Here is a 26,103-nt window from a genome sequence, read left to right as displayed (position 1 = left end):
AAGGACTCTTTTTCTGTGTCGAACCGTGGGACTATTCGTTCAGGGGTTGTGTTTTGTGCTACGGATGGTAATGTGAACAGTTTATTAGCTGCCCAGCCTCCTGAAGCTCTCTTAGCTGCCCAGCCTCCTGAAGCTCTCTTAGCTGCCCAGCTACAAGCTGTGTCTCCTGTGTCCCCGCTAGCACAGTCATTAACTCCACCACAAGCTCCATTTTCACCTCTACCATCGCTTCAGTCATCAGTTCGGTCTGCCACTCAGTCGCCCTTAGCTCCATCATCCACACTACCACCTGTTTCTCTTCCACCACAACCGTCACTACACCCAGCCATTCAGGCTGCTACTCAGTCAGTCATTCAACCCATAGCCCTGCCATTAAGGCACTCTGTAGCCGAGCCATTAGCCGCCCGACCCGCAGCCACTTCAGCCACTCCTCCACCCGTCACACCTCCACTACAACCATCACTGCAGTCTCTAGCGCAGTCTCCTGCAGCTCTGCTTTCCCCAGTGCAGTCTCCAGTGTCCCCAGTGCAGTCTCCAGTGTCCCCAGTGCAGTCTCCAGTGTCCCCAGTGCAGCCTCCTGCAGCCCTGCTTTCCCCAGTGCAGTCTCCAGTGTCCCCAGTGCAGCCTCCTTTAGCACAGTCACCCACTCAACCACCAGCACCACAACCGTCACTACCTCTAGTTCATTCCCCTGTGAAGTCATTAACTCCACCACCTACTCCACTCTCACCACCACCGTTACTACAGACATCAGTTCAGTCCCCTGTGCAGTCGTTTACTTCTCCACCGTTAGCAGCTCAGGTCCCCGTGTGTCCAGCAGCTCAGGTCCCCGTGTGTCCAGCAGCTCAGCTCGCACCTGAACCTTTGGCCCAGTTCCCCGTAGCAGTGCAGTTTTCTAGCCAGCTTAACGTTGAGCCCGGGGTCCCAATTCTCTCTGGCTCTACATCGGCTCCTGCTGGAAGCTCGGATGAGCTCATCCAGCACTCCGCGGCTCCCGTGTCGCCATCTACCTCGTCCGCTGGGGGTTCCAGTGAGCCCAGCCAGCACCTCCTCGTCTCCGCTGGAGGGTCCGAGGGGCCCGTTCAGCCACCCGTCTCCGCTGGAGGGTCCGAGGGGCCCGTTCAGCCACCCGTCTCCGCTGGAGGGTCCGAGGGGCCCGTTCAGCCTCCTGTCTCCGCTGGAGGGTCCGAGGGGCCTGTCCAGCCTCACGCCTCGTCAGCTGGAGGGTCCGAGGGGCCCGTTCAGCCTCCTGTCTCCGCTGGAGGGTCCGAGGGGCCCGTTCAGCCTCCTGTCTCCGCTGGAGGGTCCGAGGGGCCCGTTCAGCCTCCTGTCTCCGCTGGAGGGTCCGAGGGGCCCGTTCAGCCTCACGCCGCATCAGCTGGAGGGCCCGAGGAGCCTGTCCAGCCGCCACCTGCGACCGCCTCGTCGTCGCCTGGTCCGGCTGCATCCGCCTGTGCTTCTGCTACGCCTGGTCCGGTCTCAGCCTCTGCTTCTGCTACGCCTGGTCCGGTCTCAGCCTCTGCAACCTCGTCTGGTCCGGCCTCAGAGTCTTCGTCCTCGTCTGGTCCGGCCTCAGAGTCTTCGTCCTCGTCTGGTCCGGCCTCAGCCTGTGCTTCGCCTGGTCCGGCCCCCGCATCGCCACCGTCTGGTCCTGCCTCGTCTGGTCCTGCCTCGTCTGGTCCTGCCTCGTCTGGTCCTGCCTCGTCTGGTCCTGTGCCCACCAGGCCATGGCCAGCACGCCTGAGACTGGAGGGCCGCCGCTGCCTTCCGCGCGGTCGGCCCCCTGAACTGCTCCGTCGTCTCCTTCGCCGCCGCCGCTGCCTTCCGCGCGGTCGGCCCCCTGAACTGCTCCGTCGTCGTCCCCCCCTTCGCCATCGCCGCTGCCTTCCGCACGGCCGGCCTCCGGACCAGCTCTGTCACCTGTGCCACCCACCTGGTCGGCCCCCCGACCGTGTGACCCGTGAACTCTTGTGCCTGTGGGCTCTGGGTCGGCCCCCTGAACCTTATTTGGACTATAGTCATGTGCTCCTGTGTTTTCTGTTGTTTGTTTTTGTTTCCCGTTCTGGTCCCTCCGTCCTGGTCCCCCGCCTCCCGCCCTGGGTGGGTTGTTTTCTGTTTTTGTTTTTTCGGGTTTGGGCTGTCGGGAGCCAGCCCTTGAGGGGGGGGTACTGTCATGGTCCTGGGCCAACATGGCCCAGTGTTCTTAGTTTTCTTGTATGTTTGTATTTTGTTCCTTATTTAGGCCATGTTTTCTGAGTTGCCCTGTTGTGTTGTTCCCTAAGTGTTTTCCCTTCATGGCTTTTACCCCTGTGTGCCCCTCTGTGTATCTGTGAGCCCTCGTCTCTCCTTATGTTTTATTCCATGTTTCCCCTGCCCATTATGTCCAAGTTCTCCCCGTGCTCTCTCTCTCCCCCCCCCCCCGTGTGCCCTGTGTATTTATGAGCCCTCGTCTCCCTTTGTGGTTGTTTCATGTTTCCCCAGCCCGTTATGTCTGTGTTTTCCCCGTGCTCTCTCTCCTCCTGTCTGAACCTCTGTGCACTTCCTGTTTACTTTGTGACTCTCACGCCCGTACATGTCATGTTCAGTTCACCCCGCCCTGTCTCGTTATGATTATCAGTGTCACCTGTGTTCCCCGTGTGTTCAAACTTTCCTCGTTTACCCTCTGTGTATTTCTGTCTGCGTCTCCCTCTGTTCGGCGTGACGTCGTCCCTCATGCTGTGTGTGGATCTCCCTGTGTCTCGCTGTAAGTTCTTAGTTTATGGTTTCCCAGTTTAGTCTAGTTTGTATGTTTGTTCTACCAGCAAATAAAGCTGTGTTTTGAGTTCACCTCCCCGAGTCTGTGAGTCCTGCATTTTGGGTCCAACTCCTGCCTGCCGCACAGCGATTCATGACACAAGGCATTTGGGGTCAAGATTTGTTGATTCAATTCTGCAGAAAGGCTGCATGAATTACAGAGAATTATACTGAAACCACCATGAACTACTCTTACCAAGATACAGCTGAGTAAACGTCTAACGTATTTCCCGTGAAGTGCTACACATCTGTGTGGAAACAGCTTGTATAAGCCCGTGGGTGTAGCGAGCATCTCCTGGATGAGATGCTAAGAAAGCGCAAGCATGCCCAGGAAACTGTCCCAGATTAAAAGATAATAAGATCAGTCTTAAAGGCCTAGTCTTAAGATATATAAATATAAACAGAGAAATTATGAGAGAAAGAAATGCCAATCAGAGAGTGAACTGAAAAAAATGCAGTGACCAATGAAATAAAAGGTTTTTTAATGTATTATCTAAATTATCTAATCAGAGGTTTTTGAAGATGGCTGCTAAGTGGCTCCTAGAAACACTTTGGACCTGGTACCTGTGTTTAATCTCACCTACATACTAATAGTTTGTTTACTCTAGTCCGAATCAGTTTATAACTTTTTTCCAGCTTTTCCCCATCATTTGGCTTCTAAAACCCAAATAAACTCTAAGCAAACAAAAATGCGTCACTACAAACCACGTGAGAATGTTCAGTGCGCTCACTGGCCAGATGTGTCTGGGGTCAGAGCAACAAAAGTAAACAGAAATAAGGTGGAGAACTTATATTAATCTTAGAGCTATTTTAGCCCGTACAGATATATAATACCTTTCTGCATCGCAAAAAACAAAGCATACAAAGCTACAGGAAGTTTTTTACCTTAAACTTGCGACGTACATGTGGTAGCTGGTTCAGATCACATTCACATTATTAAAGAACCGCTACACCTACATCCTCCGCCACATCCTCCAAAAGGTCTCGATGCAGTTGTTTTGGTCCGCACCCGAGTTTGATTCAAAGAAACTAAACACTGCAGGTGTGAAAACACCCTGAAAAGCACCTGTTGCTGTGCTAAACACACATTCCTCATGGCTCGTGCCTCACCTCCATTCCAGGACCCGTTGTGGGGTAATACTGTTACGGTGGCGTCATGGTCATGGCTGTCCAGCGATGTGGTTCCATCAGCATCTGTAACCTCAGGCTCCTGCAGGCTGTCCTCCTCCACAATGTGTAGCTTGTCCTCGTCATCGGAGTCTGAGCTGGCCTCCAAGCCATTGTTGAAGTTTGTCACTGCAAGGAAGGAAAAAAAAAGATTTAGTGTTTTGAAATGATGTAACCACTTGATAACCACATAAACAACTCGTTCTCAACCCCAGCACTGAAAAGCCAGCACCCTGTTGCTGTAATCAGTGTTTGATTCACATGTGGTGAACAGAATAAAGGCAATTAACTTCAGTGTGATTAGCATCTGAGCTGCATGGGGAAAAAGCCTCTATGTGCCCCCTTAATGTCTCCCATTCGTACATTTCACATCATAAAAGAAACTTCTTGAATTCAACTTATGCTTCTAGTTTGTGTGTAACAAAACAGAAAGTTGAAATGTATGTGTTGCAAAAATACATAACAGGCCATGCTGACATTAAATCATCTACTTCATTTGTACTGCAAGCACCTGTGATCCTGTATATACATAATGCTGGGCTTACACTGCGATTTTTGGCCCATTTTGAGCCGATTTTTGAGTCGTGCGACCGTTTTGGCGATCGGCCCGATTTTGGCCTTCATCGTGCGTCGTGCATCGTGTAGTATACGTGGGGTAACGAGAATCGATTAACACCTCACGACCAGCTCCCAATCATCAATCGCTTGGTCGCAGGGGATTTCAAACCCTCGCGACCGTCGTGAGGCTGTCAGCGCAGCTTCTCACACTGCGCACGCGCAAACACAAATGTCAGCGAAAAAGACGGAGTAGCACGGCAGTGCAGCGTGTGATCTGGACACAAGCGATGGAGGCACAACTTGTAGAACTATGGCAAGCTCATCCGAGCCTTTTCCATGTGGCCTCACAAAATGATCACGACCACAACAACCGTGAAAATAGCTGGATCTAGACTGCTGCCTGATCAATGTTTTTCATTAGCAATTTAGCAAAGTTGATGGTGGTGGTGTGCGTGTCTGTGTGAGTGAAAGACAGAGAGGGAGAGCGAGCGACAGAATTTCTGTTATAACCTTCATTTTATGGACGCACAGTGTGAGCACTCAGGTCGCATCAGAGCATCGGGCCGTATAGTGTGAGACCCTGCATCGTGACCTACGAACTTCTAACCCCCGCGAGTCAATCGTGCAGTTTGAGCAGAAGCTGGTTAACGCGACTGAAAAAAATCACACAGTGTATGCCCAGCTTAACCCTGCTATCCAGCAGGAAACGCATCACTCCCTGATATGAAACCCTGACTCTGCCTCTGAAGAATATGCTGTATTTTCTTGTCTGTTCACTCTTTTGTTTTTAGCATTTATTGAATTAGACACAAGGGAGGGAACAAGGGGGACTCGCATGCAGGAAACTGTCTGAGGCAAAATCAAACCCTGGCCCCTGCAGCCTCTCTGCCTCAGTGTATGTGGGTCACCTGCTCAACCAGGTAAGCTATAGCAGCACCTAGAGCTGGGCGATATGAGATTTTTTTCATTTCAGGCGATAACGATATCTATCACGATATAAGCCAAATAACTATATTTGTAAGATTTAAATGTGCCGTTGCTCACAAGTAAAATGTGAAATAATCAGCAGCTTGTTTTGATTTAAATATTTATTTCTCATAATAAGTTCAACAGGGTAGATGTACTTAAGGAACATGAGACTTTTTCAGATAAATAAAGGCAAATATTGCAAACTACACAAAAGGCAGCCGCTAAAGCGTTTAAGTTTCAAAATAGAACAAATGAAACAGACTAAATTGTCAAATCCACTTAGAAACAAAATATTAATTCTAAAAATAAATCTTAGTTTGTTTTACAGAAGAACAGACAAAACTGACTAACCTTTGTCAATATCAAATAAACTGAGAACTAAAAGGAAATTCTCAATCTCTCCTTGTTGTATAGCTGAGCTTTTCAAACAGTTTTAACAGTTACTTTAGTCTGACAAAAGCCGAATGACGAATTAGCGCTTCCAGTCAGAGACTGAGGCTACGTCCACACGTACACGGGTATTTTTGAAAACAGAGATTTTCCGTTTTCGTTTTAAAAAAGAATCCCGTCCACACATAAAGGCAGAAATGAAGGAAAACGCTGCTATGAACATGCCAAAGCAGCAGGTGGCGCTAGATTCCTAACCGTGCAGAAATGTTGGCCAATCAGAAGTCTAGAAGCCTCGGTGGGAAAAAGTAAACAAAGCTGGGGCATAGAAGCAGAACCGAGTCGTATGTGTGGACGGACAGTAACTGTGTATATGTAAGCATTTAAACACTGCAGAGAGTAGAATTAACAGTATTGTAGAAATTCATTTCACCGAAACAATAACGTGGCGCACAGTGTGACGCATGCACCAGTTTATTGTATTTCCAGACTTGTTTTCGGCACAATTTACAGTGCACGCTACTCTGTTTTTTGTCAGACTTGAAATAGCCGAAATACCTTCACACTACGGAACTTCTATGGCTCTTCCGTTCGACAATCTCTCCGGCATTGGAACCATCATCTGTTTTCTCTTCGGTCACGCTCGGTTGATTTTTCTAGTCGGCACACTCATTTCCTCCATTACGCGCTGGCTCCATTACCCGCTGGCTGCTTCCCAAACAAACACACGTGCGGCTTGGCACTTGTGCTGTACGTAACAAGTCACACGACGTGACGCTGCGGCTGTGATTGGTTCGGCTCTGCGCTACTTAATTTGGCTGACTTTTTTTTTTTTTTTTTTTAAGATGACAAGAGCGGCGAGGTCTATCGCGATAGCTTAATTTCTCTATCGAGTAAAAGTTATATCGCGATACATATCGTTATCGTTCTATCGCCCAGCTCTAGCAGCACCTGACTTGTTTTTCCAGGAAAGCACTGACTGTAATATTTTGACCTTCAAGTTAAGCCTGTAAAATCTGTGAAACGCATTCATAAGTGAAATGACTGTGTGTGTGTGTGTGTGTGTGTGTGTGTGTGTGTGTGTGTGTGTGTGTGTGTGTGTGTGTGTGTGTGTGTGTGTATGTGGACGGGTATTAACATCTTTGTGGGGACCAAAAATTGGAAGTTTACTATATTCGTGGGAACCGACAGGCCTTATGAGGACCAAAATCCCAGTCCCCACAAGTTTGAAGGCATTTTTGAGGCTCAAAATGCGGTTTTAGTTACAATTAGGTTATGGTTAGGTTTAGGGTAAGGGTTAGGCATTCATTTTTGATGATTAGGGTTAGGGTAAGCGGCTAGGGAAAGCATTATGTCAATGAGATGTCCCCACACTGCTAACATAAAACACAATAAAATGTCAATGCCCACTGAATACAGAAAGAAATCCATTATTTTGAACATGTTTGTATTAAATGTGACAAAACAAATGTATCTTATTTGAGCCACAAATGTTGGTTTTAGTGCCTTCTCTCTGTGAACACTGCAAAAACCTTTTTAATAGACCATATTATCATATCTTAATCTTTAAATCCTGAAATCTGATCCTCAAAATCGTTGCTGCCCTAAAACCTGCATCAACAAAAATAAACCATTGACTTTATGCACGTGCAATTTTCATCTCCAAATACGAGGAGACGATATTAAAAAAGGACAAATGGCAGCCGAGGGTAAAAATAATCACTTGTTTACCAGCCTCTGAAAGCAAATCTATTTCACACTGCGCTGCAGTCACTGAGTTTGTCTGTAGGATACGACTTCTTAATGGAAGCTCGGTGTGAAAAATGGACCAACTGGACCGATCTGAATGAACTTAAGAGCGAGAAGTGTGCGGGGGGGATTTAGCACAAAGCTGTAGATGCTCGAGACACGGATGCATACAAGTAAGTGATGATGAGCAAAATATGCTGCAGTGGCTTTTTAACTGTCAGCATGAAAACACAAACGAGCGCGAGCGAGCACACGAGAGTGTGTATATAAGTGAATAAAACTGCGTGTAAGTGTGTGCACTCCACAGGGAAGATGTACGTCTCTGCAGAGGTGCTGAAGACGCCTAATGAGGAGAAGAGCTCGGGCTGTTTGTTCACAGGTGACAGGTGCACACACACACACACATAAAAAATGCACGCACGTCTTCAACCACAAGACAAGCTCTACATGTATAGTTCAGGTTGTGCCGTTACCTCATACCTCTTTGCATGCAAACACTGCACACCAGATCACACACACCTACTGAAACCCACCTACATTTAGCCTATGACACCTACTGAGCTCACACACTTTATTTAAACACACAGAGACTCCAACACCACCCCTCAAGAAGTGAGGTGGTGCTTTCTGGAGACAATTCAGTCACTGCTCCAGGCAGACGAGCAGAGCTGTGAATGCAAAGCCCTGTCTGTGTGTTTATGGTGTGAGGTCGATGCCTGTCTGGATCGATGTAAGAGGCTGGAGAGTCATAAAAAACATTTGCTGGGGCTTCAGTTTATGATGTAACACCAACCAAATGATGGAAATACGAGTACTCGAAACATTTTAAAGGTTGGTGTTAGAAATCCTTGAATGTGTTTATGTTAAAAAGCGATACAGGAATAATTTTCATATGGCATCATGTATCTGTGATGAGCAGAGCAACAACAAAAATGAATAAATATCTCATCTGTACACTGTGATGAAGCTGGTGACCTCAACTATATCTGTAATTATTTAAATCTTCGCGTTAGTCTCCCAAACACTTAGTAAAAGATTTATAGACATATCTATCTGACCAATAGTCTAAAACCCAAACACCCATGTTTGGACTCAACATGCAAGCTGGAGCTTTGTATGTATACACGGATTTGTATCTTTGTTCAAAAAAGAGAAAAACCAAATGATCCAGTGATCTGCTATGAGCAAACACTCCAACAGCAGGAAGAAAAAAAGCTCCTTTTAAACTAGGCTCAGGGAGGGCGGCCGTCTGTTGCGACCGGTTATTCTGTGGGAAATGGCTTCTGGATAGTGAAAGCATCAAAGTGTGAAAGTGATCACTGTTAAAATTCATTGAAGCTGTTTATAAATAAACTGCAGTGCCCATTTCCTGTGTTCGACTTATCACTGAGTTTTTTTTTAGTGTTTGGGTGGTCAGTTAAGCTGTGTGTCACTATTGTGTGGCTATAGCAGTGTTGGGCAAGTTACTTTAAAAAAGTAATTAATTACTAATTACTTAGTCAATATTGTATCTAAAATACTTATCTAATTACTGTGTCAGAAAAGTAACTTAATTGGTAAATAAGTAATTTAACTAAATACTTCTTAAAATCCCTATAAACCTTGAGTGGGCAAACAATAGAAATTAAACTCTTTAAATAATAAATACATTTTTTTAAAGACGGAGACTCTACGCAGCAACAGTATATAAAACATGGACGTTGACCAATGGTTGAGGACTTGTGACAAGACGGTGGGGTGAAAAATGAAGTAAAAGACCAAAGCAAAAGCTTCATGGATATACCTCATACTGGACATGAGGATATATTATTTGTGAGATAATGCAAGTAAAATGCTCCAAAAGGTACCAACAGCACAAATACATTTTTAATGCTGTTAAGGTGGACATTAGGAGTCTATCGGGACTGACTGGACCAGCCTCTAGTGGCCACTCAAGACACTGCAGTTATTAGCATGTCAATGCAGGTCTAGCTCTTTGGTCCTAAAATATTTTTTTTATCGGTCGTCCAAGTTAAACAGACAAAACTGTTACCAAATTTCAAATTATTGATAAAAAAAATGTCGGTTTAGCTACTTGCTGTCTTGCTGCTCAGTCTTATAAAAATAATGCTTTCTTTCCTGACCTCAAACTCAGCAACTTTAAACACATTGTTGTCATTTAAACTAATCTTAGCATCAAAATATGATTAGTCTTATACAGTGTGACCAAAAACCTTAATGGTATTTTAGGTGAACCACTGTGGTTTGGCTAGATGCAGATTAATAATGTGTTTAAGTACCACACCGCAGGCATTCAGCGTAAACACACCACCGTAGGCAGCAAGTTCCTACATAAAAAGTCAACAAACTGTCTCTCTTCATTTAAACAAAAAGTCACATTATTAACCAGGCAGGCTTGTGACAGTTCCGATAATAGAAAGCACTTCTTCTTTCCTACACACCAGAGGCTGCCTGTTGCAAAATGGTTTGGAATTCTTAACAGAACTGGCTGGAGGGAAGCGCGAGCAGCTGAGCCCCTGATAAAACTGCTTAAGCATCACACACATAAATTCTTTTTTCCTGGATTTTAGTCAGCGTGTTGAATTTAACAGAATTAATCTTGGGAGCACGATAGTGAAGGTGACAAATCATGTGCATTAGCAGATGAAAATGTAGTTTCTTAAACTGCATTCCTAAATCTCACTCTGTACTTTGTTTCTGGTGTCTAGTTAGCATGCTAACTCAGTGATGAGCAATGCTAGGTCACAGTAAGGTTAAACCCCACGCAGGGCTCCTTCTGTGGCTCCATCGTGGCTATGTGTGCACCTCTGGGAGAATGTAATTCATTATTACTGCCAGAAGGGGAGCACTTGTGCTTGTTTAATGGTGACTGTTTCACAATCACCATTAAACAACAGAAATAGAAAACGGATGCAAATGAATGTAAATGAGATCCAGTGCACACTCTGTCAGATAAAGCTACACTGTCACAAGTCTGCAACACTCTCACAGTCAAGTGAGAGCGGTTTGAGGTGGGAGGGGATCAAATAAAATACAGCTGACAGAAAAGTCGAGTAGTTCTCAGTGCACATCCCTGATATGGAGAGGAGTGATCTTCTCCACGTTCATTTAATTCCATCCATCCATCCATCCATCTTCATCCGCTTTGTCCGGGGCCGGGTCGCGGGGGCAGCAGCCTAAGCAAAGAGGCCCAGACCTCCCTCTCCCCAGCCACCTCCTCCAGCTTATCCGGGGGAACACCAAGGCGTTCCCAGGCCAGCCGAGAGATATAATCTCTCCAGCGTGTCCTGGGTCTGCCCCGGGGCCTCCTCCCGGTGGGACATGCCTGGAACACCTCACCCAGGAGGCGCCCAGGGGGCATCCTTGTCAGATGCCCGAACCACCTCAGCTGGCTCCTTTCGATGTGGAGCAACAGCTGCTCTACTCTGAGCCCCTCCCGGATGGCCGAACTTCTCACCCTATCTCTAAGGGAGAGGCCAGCCACCCTTCGGAGGAAGCTCATTTCTGCCGCTTGTATCCGCGATCTCGTTCTTTCGGTCACTACCCACAGCTCGTGGCCATAGGTGAGGGTAGGGACGTAGATCGACCGGTAAATTGAGAGCTTCATTTAATTGCACTGATAAAAATTTTTAAAAAAAAGAAAAACACCCTCTCTGTCAGGTACCGTCTCGAAGTGCTGCCGTAACAGACATGTCTCATTTCATGTAATTAAGGTACACTTTAATACACTTTTCCCTGGTTGCCCAAATAATTTTTGGGTATTTACCAAGACGAAATAAGAACACAACAAACTTTAAAGGAGGTACAACTCTGCACTTAGAAAGCTGAACTCAGCACCCTAAATCTGCCCCCCCCTTTCACCATGAGATTTAATCACAAACTCATCTGTTAAGCAGATATGAGCATGATGTGTGTGGTTAAATATGATTAGTTTAAGGATTTGTGATTTGAGACGTTTACATCCTTATGCAATGTTGAAATTCGCTGTGGTCCAACTATTGCTCTGAAGACACCTTAATGAAAACCTATAACCAAACAGCAGCTGAGCGGAGCACACCCTGAATACAAATGATCCTGAGACTCATAATTCTTGCAGACCCTGTTCCTCCTCTGCTGTATTTTACATAGTTTTGTTACAAAGTCAACAGACAGGGGGCAGCACTGAGCAGAGCAGGACAGACAAAAACATAATAGGTAAGCCAGAGAGGGTTATTGTGTAGGAGAAAGAGAGAGACACAGAGACCTGTCCACATCATCATGACAATGCGTCAAGTGAACTGTTAATCCCCCATCTGGAGCTCTGTGAAGAGGAGAGGCCGGCTAAGAGAGGAAGAGAAAAGTCTAGACAAAAGCATTCCTCCCTTCCTGCCATCCATCTCTCTGATTAAATCTGTTTCATAACAGGCTCCTTCATTACTACTCCAAACTAATGTTTTTTTCTGATTTTTTTTCTGCCAGTTTGAGTTTAAAAACTAGCACAAAAATACATGCATTTTTCCTGCTTTTTTTTCTGTTCATGATTGAAATCATTTTTCTTTATGAAAGGCCACATATTTTACTTAAAATATCAACTTTATGTACCATATGATTCAGCTTAGGTTAACATCAGTGAATTAATAAATAGGTAATAAAACTGTGGAGAGCAAGTGAAAAGTTTTCATCCTTTCTCACCTTATTCAAGCACATTTTCTAAGCTTACACATTGTTGTAAGATATATATGAAACAGGTTAAGAGTCATATATTGATATTATGGCCTATATTCAATAACAGCAAGGGCTGCGTGCCACCACTGAATAAAAAGACCAGGTTTAATTTCAATAGCACTCTGCTGGCACACACAAAGATGCGGAAACAACATGTCACAGGTTGGAATTTACAATATCTTGGAATTTATGTTTGCAGTTTTAAATTATTTATCCATTTAAAGAGGTATTCTCACTGAAATTAAAAAAAAAAACATCTTTGAAATAAGAATTGAACTGGTGGTTAAAAACATCAATAAATAATAGACTTTAAGAACAAACAGCTGCTCTAAGAAATCACTACTATAAATACACAATTTCCCTCACTGTCACCTCTGCAGCTACTGCCCTCTACACAAAGCCTTCTATTTATCGTTCAGCAACTGAAAAAATAGTAAATGAAAAATTTCTCCCAACATTTGCTTTACGGAAAACCATACGCAAAGCAAAAATCATCAACGGTTCACTGAGTGATCAGCAAGGCAACTGATTTCCTCAGTTTTAGCATCAGGCAGCCAAACCCACATCAAGACACGTGACCATGGAGAGGAAATCACGTTGGCCTGACACACCACAACATAACCCGAAGTGGACCACATGGTCTGGTATCTGGGTTAAAGGTCAGCTGCTGTGCAGGGACAGAAGGGGGGAGGGAGAGCAAAAGCTAGAAATAGATTACTATCAGTCTGCATATGTGATTTATCAGTACTATGCTATTTATCAGTACTATATAAGTATGTGCATGTATGTGAGGCTGTACTAACTAAGTTAAGTTGTTTAACAAGTCCTCTAATTAAATGATCCTTCCTGAAATAACTATTGTAAGGACTTCTGATATGATAAATAGGGTCATTTCCACTGTAAATGTACAATCATGCCTGACTCATGTCTGAAGCTATTCTTCAGTTTCAGTTTCACTCAATTTATTTTCGTTTTCACTCGCTGTTTGGCTGGTATAAGTTTGATTACTAAGTTAGGATTAGAGAAAATTTACTCGAGTTCTACTGCAGGTGAAAATCCCTCCTCGTGCTGTTAAACAACTATGAGAAATTCCCATTTTCTAGGTTACTAAAGTCTAAAGGTGATGACATCAGAGCTCATTGTACTTGCACGTATTCACACAGCCACTAGCTGTCAATTAATGCTAAAACTAAATTAGAGGTTGTAATAAAAGCTTGCTCGATTGACCTGTGAGGTCATTTTTCTAGGAGAAGGCTACTGTTACATATTACAATTCATTCTGAGGGGACATGAATGTCTGTAAAAAACTTTGATCAGTTTCACTAAAACCACACACATCAACCTCATGATGATACTAGAGAAAAATCCAAAGGATCGTTTGTACAGAGGTTACCAGACACCATATCTTTATTGGTTTAAACGGTCACTGAAGCCCACAAAATCGCAGACCCCAAAACATTTGAGTCTGGAACAGTCATAAACTGACTGACCCACTCCGTCTTTAGATCTTCCCGTAGCTAAACAAATGAATCAATGTGTCTTGGCATATATTTAAGTTGAATACTAATATATTACTCATTATTGTCAACACATGACTAAAGACTCCACCTGAGCAAGTACTACTGGGGATGAATGAAAAAAAAAATCACTTTTTAAAAAAGTCCCAACTAAAGAAAGATGTGTGAGCAAAACATCACACTGTGACAAAACCGCAGCTAGTTTGCTTGGTGGGTGTGTGTGCATGTGTGTGTGTATTGACCCAGTGCAGCTGTGCAGCTTGGGATCTTTGCCAAACCTCTAACAGACAATTACCCCACTGTGTGTGTGTGTGTGTGTGTGTGTGTGTGTGTGTGTGTGTGTGTGTGTGTGTGTGTGTGTGTGTGTGTGTGAGACAGCCAAAGAGGAGTGTACATCACTAAAGCTGCCTGTCTGCTACTAGATGTGACCAGACTTTAACATGGTGAGCAGCTGCAGAGAGAGGCAGCCCACTTAAAGGTGTAGTCACACATTTTCTTTCCTTTGTAGTCGACAACTATGGTAGTTTATGTGAGAGACAATCTATATTTAAACTCTAAATGACGATGACATAGAAGATACCTATATAAAATTATTTTTTTCCAATAAATACTCAGGGTTCATAATTTATAACATTCAGTGGCGTGTGTTGGAAAGCTGCAACATGCAGCTGGCCTGCCAAGATCCTAGCATGCACACCTATCTTGTCATCTCTGTTATTTTATCTCCACAGCAATGCTAGTCATTCATAATGAGAAGCTCAACAGTATCCTCCAGCTCACCACAACAAAAAGGAAACACGCCTTGGTGCACTATTCAGGCGTTGCTGTTGATAAATTACTTACTGAATTAAGTTCTTGAGGCAGCAACAAATTAGCAAATGCAAATACGAAAATCAGGCAAAAACCCCCCCAAAAAAGACAGCCCACAAATCGTGATGGACCAGACTGTAATCTGATAGCTGATTATTTTTGTCCAATCATCCGACCCCTGCTATAAAAGATTAGACCGCATAACAGATGCACGTAGCTATCATGAAATCATCCACTGCTTTCTGAAATCCTGTTCTGAAGCCTCGAGATGAGCGATTCTGCCGCCGCCATCTTGGTTGCAAAAGAACGGATATGACAATAAGGGGCAGGTCTGACATTCAAGAGTTGCTAGCCAATGAAAGTACCACAGATAATCCTCCTGTTTGAAACAGAGTCAAACGGCCAAGACTTTTTTTTTATTCAGTAGAATTCAAAACAAGTATCTGAGCTCAGCAGAAAAGTGTTCACAGAGTAGGGCTGAACGATTATGGAAAATAATCTAATTGCGATTTTTTGCCCCAATATTGCGATTGCGATGCGATATGCGATTATTTTTTAAGGTCTTTGTCTTCTGTATTATTAAACAAAGACAAGCAATACATCATATAGTATGGCCAATACTATATTACATTAATTTTAAACTGTTCTTTCCTGGAAGACAGACCTCTGTTATGATGACATGAGGTGATGCATGAATTGATGACTGACATTTTTATTTAACTTCTTCTATCACAACAGTATATTTGAACATACACAATAGTTTATTTTTAGCTTACAAACATCTGAGCATAAAGTGCTGACAAGGAACCCTGGTGTAAACATTAAAATGAAAGTCAGTACAATGTGCAGATTGCAGAAATATACATAAAAAAAAATCAGTGGCTTTACCACACTCAGTTTTTCGACATCTGTGAACTACTAGACAGTCATTCAATTAAAAAATAATATTAAATAAATAAAACTAATAAATAAAAAATACACACATCTTACTGATCTCTGCAGTCAGTAACATTACACATAAAGTGCAAACATAATAGCAATTGTATAAACACACACACAAACACGCCTTTAAAGTTTAAAGGCGTGAAATTGGACGGTCTTCTGATTAGCGTCACCGCTGTCTCGGTGGAGTTTAATAAACTCGGCCGTCTGCTTCTTGCTATCTAAAATATAACCAGACACTGGTGTAAATTCTCGACTGTCTCATACTTCTGTTTAATAAGTTTTCTGTTTGACGTTTAGTCAGCTGTGTGAAAACCAAGGAGGAACCCACCCGGGGGATTAATAAAGTTTTATTTTATCTAATCTAATAACTTTAATCTCAGCCAAACCGATTTACTCACGAACAAACAAAACACTGAAAAAAGCCCAACAATAACATTTTTAGGTTGTCTAAGTGACTTATATATTACGTTTAACCCGAGCAGCGAAACTCCGCGGTGATCTGAAAATGATGTGCCGGGAGTTGTGCCGTTCTCGGCCGCATCAGTAACCCTCGAGCTCCCGGCTAGCTGTCGAGCTGGTGGGTAGCAGACGCCTCTGAAAACGTCGAAGCACTTTTGCAAATATGGGATATCTTGATAAACCGAGCAGATATTTGATGTTTACACAACTACTTTCTCGCCTGAAAATATGTTAAAAGTTTATTTTGTGACCCAGAAAGATTAGTATGAGTAATTTTAAAACTTAGTAGCGGCCGCCATCGCTGGAAACTGGAGTTTGGCTGGGCCGCGCTATGAATTCTGGGATATGGTAGTAATTTGGACAGCCTTATAATCGCAGTATAATCGCAGCCTTTGCGGTTAGAAAATTGCACTTGATCATGTCGCGATATTATCGCAAATGCGATATATCGTTCAGCCCTATCACAGAGGTGAAGCCACAAAGCTGTTTTCCCACAGACTTCTATAGGACTCCAAGTACTACTTTGTTTCTACAAATCCTGGTATTTGAGCAGCAAGTTTGCTCAGAGTACAGGTTTCTGGCATGGTTACACTTAACTTCCAAGATGCACGAAGAGGAACATAAAATCTAGACAGACTGAAGCTCCAGCAACACTTCTAGCATAAGGAACAACTTTTATTGCTTGACCAAGCAGTAAAAGTTGCCATTTTTGGACTGCTGGTAGAATAAACCAAGCTAAGCTTTGGGCTAACTGCCAATATTTCACTTTATTTTGCAACAATTTATAGCCATAACATTTCAGCAATGGAATCTGCAGCAAAGGAAAGACTGAATAGAAGAAAAAAAATGCTACTTGTATCATTTATAAGGTACCATTTCTATAAATCCCATCAACTCTTGCTGAAAAGAGGTTGTTATTTTCCTGACATTGTTTACTGAAAAGAATGAACATGAAGTGATTTGTCTGGTTTTCAGCATGCTGCATGCCTATAAGGGCTTTCCAGGCTACAAAGTGGTTATAGCAAAGACAAAACAGTCATCACTTTATGACTGGAAGTAGTTAACTGTAGCACTGAGTCATGTCCCTGAAGTTTCTGTTAAAGACGGGCATCATGAGGTAAGACTGTGGCTGCGTCATCGACACAGACAGATGGAGGTGAGGTGCGGTCGCTTATTTCCCTGGCACACAACGGCGAGTTTCCATGCCCACCTTGCTTTAACACAGCTGACAACCTCTGGACAAGCATGCGCTGTACAACTCTAAACGCAGCAGCTCCACACACATACTCAGGAAAGCCCCTCTGGCTCCAGCCAGCAATGTAAGTCACAAGCCAGGGACTCTCCCACCCTCCTCCCCCCAAAAGAGATAGAGCATCTGCCACGTGTATGTTCGTATATGTGTGTTTATTACTGTGACAGAGAAAGGGAGGCAACCTTTAAGGGCTTGGGTGTGATTAATAACCATCCAGTGAATCTCTATAAGTCACTGAGGGCTAACCTGCATTGAGAACTGTGCATGAGAACGTCTATGTGTGTGTCCACAGAGTAATCAGGACTGTCCAGCTGCTTCCTGCACTGCCCAGGTGCTCAAGCAGACCTTTTTCTCTTTCTTTGAAGGGTTGGTTCCTCAGTAAGCACGAAGTAAAGAAAAGCTGCCTGACCTCTGTATTCTGCACAAGGCCTACAGCTTACACAGAGAGAACAGCCTGGGACTTTAAATGGGATATAGGCTGAGCTCATATTTAGAAGGCTTGACTAGTTTTGGTAAACGGCTACTTTTCTGACACTGTGTCCTAAATCTAATTTCACACTGAACCAAATAAGTCATGTGCACTATCTTCCTTTAACATATCCATAAAATGACATTTGCATGATTCTGAATTCTCAATTTACTACTTACTATTGTATAAACTATTGCATATCTATTACATGTGCTTTCGGTCTTTATGATAAGCTAAAGTAATGATGGCTGGGCTCTGTATAGCATGGCATCTTCTAACCCAGTGGTTCTCAAACTTTTTCTAGCATTCTCCATTTCAGAAGCCAAAAAAGTTCACAGTGTGACTCAATCTCAAGTGGGTTGTACCAGTAAAACTATTGCGTAACCTACAAGAAAAAGACTTCTACATGTTCCATAAAATACAAGTAAATTAAAAAAATATTTACATATCTTCAGAGAACACAACAGATGATCACCAGCCTCAACTTAATTGAAAATTAAATCAGTCTTCTGTCATTGCAAAAACTTTTACTGAAGATCACATCAGCCTATCCTCTCTTATTTTGGTGTGGTATGGCAGATTATTGGTTATGTCTTTGTTAAGATTCATGTTCTACGAACACTCTCCATTCTTGATGATATATCATGAACTTGCAACACAATTATGGTTTATGGTGACATATGTCCAAAATAATACCCTCTTTCTCTGCACAATCCACAAACCATCCAGTAAACCTGAGTGAACAACTTAGAGGGTTGTTTCTGGCCTGTGTAGGGACGTGCGACACCCCAACTTAAAAAGTATATGCTAGAAAATGCTAGCATCTTCTCAGGACCCTAATGCTAAGTCCTTACAATATAACAGAGAAAAAGACCTATGATTCAGGTTGTGCGTGCTGTTGGCAAAAGCTGTAGTTAACGTCATACAAAGTGCAGTAAATGGAAAACAGCTAAATCAAATCAGTATTTGATGTGACCTTCCTTCACCTTGGAAATAGCACTAGCTCTCTCTAGTACAGTTTTCAAGATATCTGACCAGTAGAGAAAGAAATGTGTCTGCAACAGTACAAATCTGGTTTGTAACATATATAATCAAAACCTCAAAATTAATTTCAGTATTTAATGATGGACACAATATCTCGCCACAGACCAGACAACTTAATGAATGCATAAAAAAGGAAAGTACCAGTTTTTATCTATTATTTACCATTACAGTCTTAGCAGGTTACTGAAAATGTTCAGAGAGTGAGGGAGTGAGAGTTGACTACCTGATCTACCTCTTCTTGTCTTTCTGAGTGAGAGAATCATCACGAATCTAGGTTAGTCCCACTGAGATCAAGGATCCTCTTTACAAGGTAGACCTTTTAGCACAGCTCCATGAGTGTGAAGTGTGAGCGATTGATTTTAAAAGTTTCATTGCACTCTGGAGGCAAAGGAAAATCTATGAGAAATTCACATTTCAGTGTCACAGCAGAGGTCTAAAGCACGTAGAAATGCTTTGGTTGTGTGGCTATGAGATTCTGTTTTAGAACGTTTGAGGAAATTAGGATGCGTAAGGAGATTTAATCCATGAAGAAACCTTGGTATGGGATGTTAGTCCTTTTAACTGTTAAATTAGTACAATATGAAAAAAATTGACCAATGAAAAAACGTAAAAAAAAAAAAAAAAAAGTAAAAAAAAATAATGCAGTGTTATATTATAAGATGCATAGTCTGTCCTTATTACTGGTAAAAATAGCAGTCAATGGTCAACCATTACTTTGTGTCCAACCAAAGTTTCTCATTATCACTGTGATCCATTAAGCTCCTGACAAAACTGATTATATGTACCTGAGTATACAGCTCCTACAGCTCCCATAATTCATGTGGAAATGAAAAGTGTAATACATCATATCCAATAACAGAAAACTCGCAGTGCTGTTATCAGTCAACTGCACCATGTTCTAACAGCAAACTAGAGGACGGAGCTTAAAATCCAATGTCATATCGGAAAAAGCCTTTTAAAAAAAAAAAGTCAAGTACTCGACCACAATCAAATTCTAACATTCACATTAATCATACAAGAGGTACAAACTCACAAGAGAGATAAATTCCCAAATAACAAGTTTAGCCATAACAAATGATTCATAACTCTAATTGTAACCACGTTACCGTTTTTTCAGAGTGCATTTTTAATATTTGGCATTTAGAAAACTTGCACACTCTTCATAAAGAAGACACATACAGACCTCGAGTGACTCTTATACCTTAATCCCGTAATCTTCCGAGATGATGTTGGGTGGCTTATGTGGTACAAACCATGGGTGATGTCATTTCCCTCTGAAGCTACCATTTATTGTAAAGTATGGTCTCACTAGTGACTGACGGAAGCAACACATGATCGTAATTTAAATAAAGCATTGGAGGACTTTAGTAGTTAAGAAACGTATTAATACATTTGTTTAAAATGGTTTAATATTGTTGTGCTTGAACACAATTCCATATTTGGGGTGGTGAGCAGTGAGATAAATTAAACTGGTGACTCAGTTTTTGATTAGTCCTCACACCAAGAAGGCCCTGGGGGTTTTTGACTTTTTTCTGGGAGCTCCCCTTTATTACTTTATCACTCTTTATCAAAAAATATGGTAATTTAATAAGAGCTATCTTGGCCTCAGAAGAAAACAGAGGCTAACAGGATAATGATAAAGGATATTCTAAATCTCAAAAGTTTCACTTACTGGTTAAAATAAATAAACAAATAAAAATAGTCTTTCAGTCCACTATGTGCATTTATCTGACAAATATATATGTAAAGAAATATTAAAATGTAGATATAAACAAATGTGGCTGATTAAATTGGCCCAGGCAGATTCAGACCGTGTGATTATAAGTGTAAAATTCAAAACATGGACAACTGGAACATCGAGCACAAGTAAATCTTTTTGGGTCATCATCTGTGTCTACAGTTACATTTAAGTATTCAGACAATGAAATTATTTTTGTAAGTTTGCCGCTGATTTCAAATCCACTGTGGTAGCGTGCAAACAATCAAGTTGTGAATGAAGTGCAGATGTTTAGCTTTAATTTAACAGGTTTAACAAAAGTACATTGACTGTTTAGGAATCACAGGCACAACTATATATCTAACTATACCTAACTAACTTGGGATGTGCACACAGAAAGCAGTTACCGAGGACAAGTAGTATTAGTTGTTATACTTTTTTTTTGTCCAGTGCATGCCAGCTATAAGAGTGATTAATATATGTCTTTATCTTAAAATAAAGATTTGTATTTGTTTTTACTGCCACCTGGTGCAATACACTACTACTGCCAGGAGGTGTTGGTAATGTACCTAGAAGCTGTTTGTCAGACACAGCAAACACAGCAGAAGAACAAAACATGCTAACATATGTAAACCCAGTAGAAACCAAAAGTTACATTGCTCTTGTGCTATTATTTAAGTAAATAACAAACTAAATCCACTGAGCTGGACTCCTCTGAGAAGTCAGAAATTAATGAAACCACTAAAATAAATTTTTCTGTTCTGCCTTTTTTTTTTTTAAACACTAAATTAGAAAATTCATTGACAACAACAATAATTATATTTTAGCATAACAAATATAATTATGATTAAAAAGCTTGTGCTTACTGTTGGATTTTGGTAATTACCAATATTTTTAATTTAGGGTAGCTGTGGAATAAATCACTGGGCGGTATACGTGCATTACATATATACACCAACACAACCGTACATAAATAACACAAATAAATGATACAAATAAAATGAAATGATGACAAATGTGAATGATCAAATCATGAATTTTAATATGCATCAGGCTAATGAGCTGCCCAGTGGTACATGCTGAATTTCTGCAGTGTATGTGTGTAATGAGTCATGCTCCACAGGGGGTGGCAGTGCACCGGGGCATTACGTAACATTCTCAGCTCAGATCTCAGTGCTGCTATAGCTGCCTGGAAAAACCAGCAGTTTGACTGCACCTCTGCTCTACATCATAATCTGTCTAATCAAGTACAGTTCATCGGTGAGTCATATCAACACTAATGGGTGATGAGGTATGCACTGAAGCTGCTCTGGAGAAAGATTTTCAGATAAAAGTCTTCCAGTCTCATCAGTCTCCCTAAAGTGAGGCTTCAAGTCGAGAATGTCATTTGAGCAATCTGTGTCTGAGTGTCACTGTTAGGTCAGATTAGCTTTAAAAAAAATGAAATCAACAAGTAAAAAAAAAAAAGCAGTAAACAAGCACTCTGTTTACAGAAGGCCAGAGTCAACAACAGCAAGTCATCTTCTTGTTTTACCAAGAATGCTTCAAAATGTGGAACCGGCAAACCTAATGACGCAACTCAGATGGAAACCGCCTGAGAACTAGTGTTGCTATTTAAAGGACATTTCACAAACCGCAAAAAGGCAATAACTATGATGTCCATACAGTGTAAAAAGCATATTTGGAATGTTTCTTTAATAGAAATTTCCATTTATTTTCAGAATAAAACTGTCTATTTAAAAACACTTAATAAAGTGTTCCATGTTATGACACAGAGCTATTTGGTCCAATCAAATCCACCTCAAAACTGACAGCTGTGCACCATCAATGTCATCAAACGTATTGAAAATTTATTTTTTGCAATTTGCAATTAACCCTGCCACAGTGTTCTGCTGAGTCACATTCTCCAAACAATACCAACAGCCCCGAGCTGATCCTTTTGGAGTAGGAGCCGAAACATATTAAGCAACAGTTAGATGATCATAAGACTGCACTGCAAAAAAGGCAGAAGACCCTAGAAGAGACAGAGTATCTACACTAGACCGGGAAACACTTTTAAAGATCAAAGTAAACATAAATACAGTTTATATCAACACAATAAAACGTGGCCTATGTGCTTGTTGACTCTTCTCTTATTGTGTATGTTTTGGGCAAATATCTTCATTCAATAGCCTTCCACTGATGCATGCAAATAATAAACAAAATAATTATTTAAAAAGTATACCAACCTATGTAAATAGGTTAAATAAATTACTATAAATGACCTGAAGCAGAAGCTTTAGCATCTCTTTAATGTTTCTAAATAAGGAAGCTCAAAAGTATTATTTCTGTTTAAAATAAAAATGATTATTTTACATTATTTTAATGTATTTTTTTTATATTTTGAGAATACTTTGAGAACTTTGGGAGTCTGGGATTGGGTAGTGAAATAGCCACTGAAGATAAACAACAGTTGAATTAATGGTGCAGGAAAGCACAAAGAGCCTGTTCCTCACCGTCAAATCAAACTCTCTTCTCGTGTGAATGTGTCACATAGAGAGGTGAAACAATACGCTTAATAACTGAAGGTTTTCAACTAAAAAGTCTTTTCTGACGCCAGACTGAAGGCGTTTCTCTGCATGTGACCCGGCCTTCTGACCTCTGATCCTACGGGGGGGATGCAAGACAAAAGAAACTGTGCTTTTGTAAGTGCAGCTTCACAGTGAAAGCAAAGCTGGATTTTGAGATTTGCCCCAAGTCCCACTGAGCCTGTAAGTTGGTAAAAAGTGATCCACAGCCTAGATGCGTGCCTGACATTCACCTGCCATACTAGCTTACCGCTGCCTGCCTAACAAACTCAGAGTCCAGACTGTTTGACGGGTGTACATTCAGCAGGATTTAACTCACCATGACAACAACTGGGTCACACGCTAATATGACAGGATTGGGAATTGACTCCAATACAGTATAAACACAGCTTTGACCTACACATCACACACCACACTCCAACCAACTCACACTTTTGCTACAGAGGTGCGCATTCACCATTTGTGACAAATGTAACCTGAACGCGCTTACAATAAGCAGCCCTTCACATTCAGGAAGCGACATATTGGGAAGTGGGGGGTTTGCGTGGTGAGTGGTCACTTCCTGTTTACCTTAGTACCTCCCCCCTCGAGTCTTCCTCTATATACCCAGTCCTCTACTCTCAGCTCTGCTCTGCCTTCATTCCTTAAATCAGCGGCTGCTTTCTGTTCTTTTAGCCACACAAGGCATCAACATTTTGGTTTAACTGATGTAACAACGAAGCGAATAAAGTATCTGCAGGACTGTGTATTATGGAGATGAGTTGGGCAAACTAGATCCAGGCCAGAGCTTTTAGAAATGCTGTCCAGGTACTTTTAACTGCACAAGAACACCAAACTGACATTTTGCTCCTTTTCTTTTTCAATCCTAAATTCGGAAAGAAGTAATAATTGATGATTACATCTCTGGGACATTTCTACTGTTGTTTTCAGTCTTCTGCTTCAGTGACAATGATACTTCAGCATATCTATCTGCAGGTAGCAAAGCAACAACAATGCTCCCCCTTTCTCAAAATTAAATTAAACTTTGCACCTAAATCTCACTTGCTGTTCCATCATAAACTCATTAATGTGACTGAATCTGATATGAAAGCTGACAAATATACTGTATTTTCTCTTGTCCCTTTGTTGCAGATTTCCAGTCTGGCTCAGGCTAAGCTTCAGTGCCTACCCACTGTATTGGACTGGTCCGTGGCTTTACAAAACATAATCTAATATCATGCTTGCTAACAGCTTCCCAGCTGATCCTCTCTTCTATTTTTGTTGTTTCAGTGCAGTCTTAAACATCGCAGTATAAATGTAATATAAATGTAATGACAAAGAGGCTATGCTTCTGTTTTGATGAGTAAAAATCTAGTATGTCACACTTGTAATTGGGTTTGTATGTCTGTGTGATGCACCAACATAGCTTACAGCTGCAGTATGCTAACCAAATATGGTAACGTCTGTCTTTATCTTAAAAAATTCAAATGCTGTCACAGCCCCCAAGATGTCATGGGGGCTGTGCTCATCTTTTATATGCAGTCCATGATCAGGGTCCATTCCACTGGCAGTAATGTCACATTACTTGATATGGTTTAGGTAAAATTCCTTGTGTTGATGAAACTATCCATCCACTCTGATGACATCCCTCAATTCTGCCTTTGCTTCCATAAGAAGCTAAGAAGCTGAAGATGGTTTAAGTTCTTTCAAAATACGATCAATGACCAGGATCCATTCACAAAAACACAGTCTGATATGCTGTAAAACAACGGTATCGATTTATTAGTAAATCGATTCATTAATCATACAAAGGCACCGTATGACACCAAAAACCAAGAGCTACAGATGAGCATGTGTAATTGTTTTCAGCTCTCACAGACTGATTTCTCACATGCTGGAAACTCCCTGCTGCCGGTCCAGTTCTTTTAAATGCATGGGAGGAGAAACAAGAGTACTCACTTCAAAACAATGAGTACCTAACAGCCTGCAGCCTGTTGGCGTGTGTTTGTGCATGAGAAGTAAAGTGAGCGAGAGATGAGGCAGGTCATCCAACATATAACCTGCATTGTCATACTCACTCAAATTTCCCACCTCCCACACACATGTGCATACACTTTCTCTATTTTAACACACACAAACACACACGAGTGCTCACTCATACAACCTCTCTGGCAGGGCGTTTCCCTTCTTCTTCACTACAGAGGCTGCAGCGGAGAGCTTAAATCTAATTTAATACTACAGTACATGCATTAATCTGCTGCATCAGGAGGCACACACACTCACTAATCTTCCCTTGCCAGAAGGCCATCCATACCAGCTCTACACCTGGATTAAATGGTTTCATACAGTAATCTATCATAGGTGATTTATTGCATACAGCTACTGTTTGTACACTGAACTCAGTGGGTTTTACCTCTTGTGTGGCAATTAAATCAGTGATGAGATCAGACATAGGCTAACAAGGTCACAACTAATGAGACAGCTGCAGCAACATTTTCATTCAATTGTTCAGTCCAGAAAATGTCACAAAAATGTCAACATCCCAAAATGTCCAGAGGAAGGAGAGGAAATCACTTTCATCAAGATGAATTCTGACTAAATGTAGTGAGGTTACAACAAAAGGTCTATTTAACATAGCATAACATAGTATAAAAGATGGCTGTAGCCATGTGGTTAGTGAGATACTGTTATGAAGCTTTGAATCTCACACACTCATTGACTAACGACTTGTCACTCACAAGTCAGTTGACATACCCTGGATAATTCTTACTTCTTATTCTAATAAAGGTTAGGTTTAGTCAATACGACCTGCAACATTATGACTGAATGCGTTAAGTTATCAGTAAACTACTTTCCGAGGTAGCACCAAGACAGTTTACAGCCATTTTCACATACATATCAATTAGGGCTGCACGATTAATCGTTCATACTTATGTGCGATCTCATTTCCAAATGACAACGATTTTTTAAAAAAAAGAAAAAAAAAGAAAAAAAAAGACGACGACGATTTTGATCCG

The 26,103-nt window shown here is 41.9% G+C and overlaps 1 protein-coding gene across 2 annotated transcripts in view; it reads right to left on the bottom strand.

Annotated features, from left to right (window-relative positions):
• LOC308412921 (zinc finger E-box-binding homeobox 1-like) overlaps positions 1-26,103 on the bottom strand; it is an 80,838-nt gene that overhangs the window by 25,839 nt on the left and 28,896 nt on the right. For both annotated transcript variants that reach the window (XM_080907615.1, XM_080907616.1), the window contains exon 2: positions 3,904-4,089. In XM_080907615.1, coding sequence (XP_080763741.1) covers positions 3,904-4,089 — 186 coding nt within the window. The remainder of the gene's footprint in view (positions 1-3,903; positions 4,090-26,103) is intronic.

The sequence above is a fragment of the Rhamphochromis sp. 'chilingali' genome, assembly GCF_963969265.1.
Source record: "Rhamphochromis sp. 'chilingali' genome assembly, chromosome: 16".
Taxonomy (NCBI): domain Eukaryota; kingdom Metazoa; phylum Chordata; class Actinopteri; order Cichliformes; family Cichlidae; genus Rhamphochromis; species Rhamphochromis sp. 'chilingali'.
The sequence above is the reverse complement of the archived record's forward strand: the minus strand, read 5'-3'. Positions and strand labels throughout refer to the sequence as shown.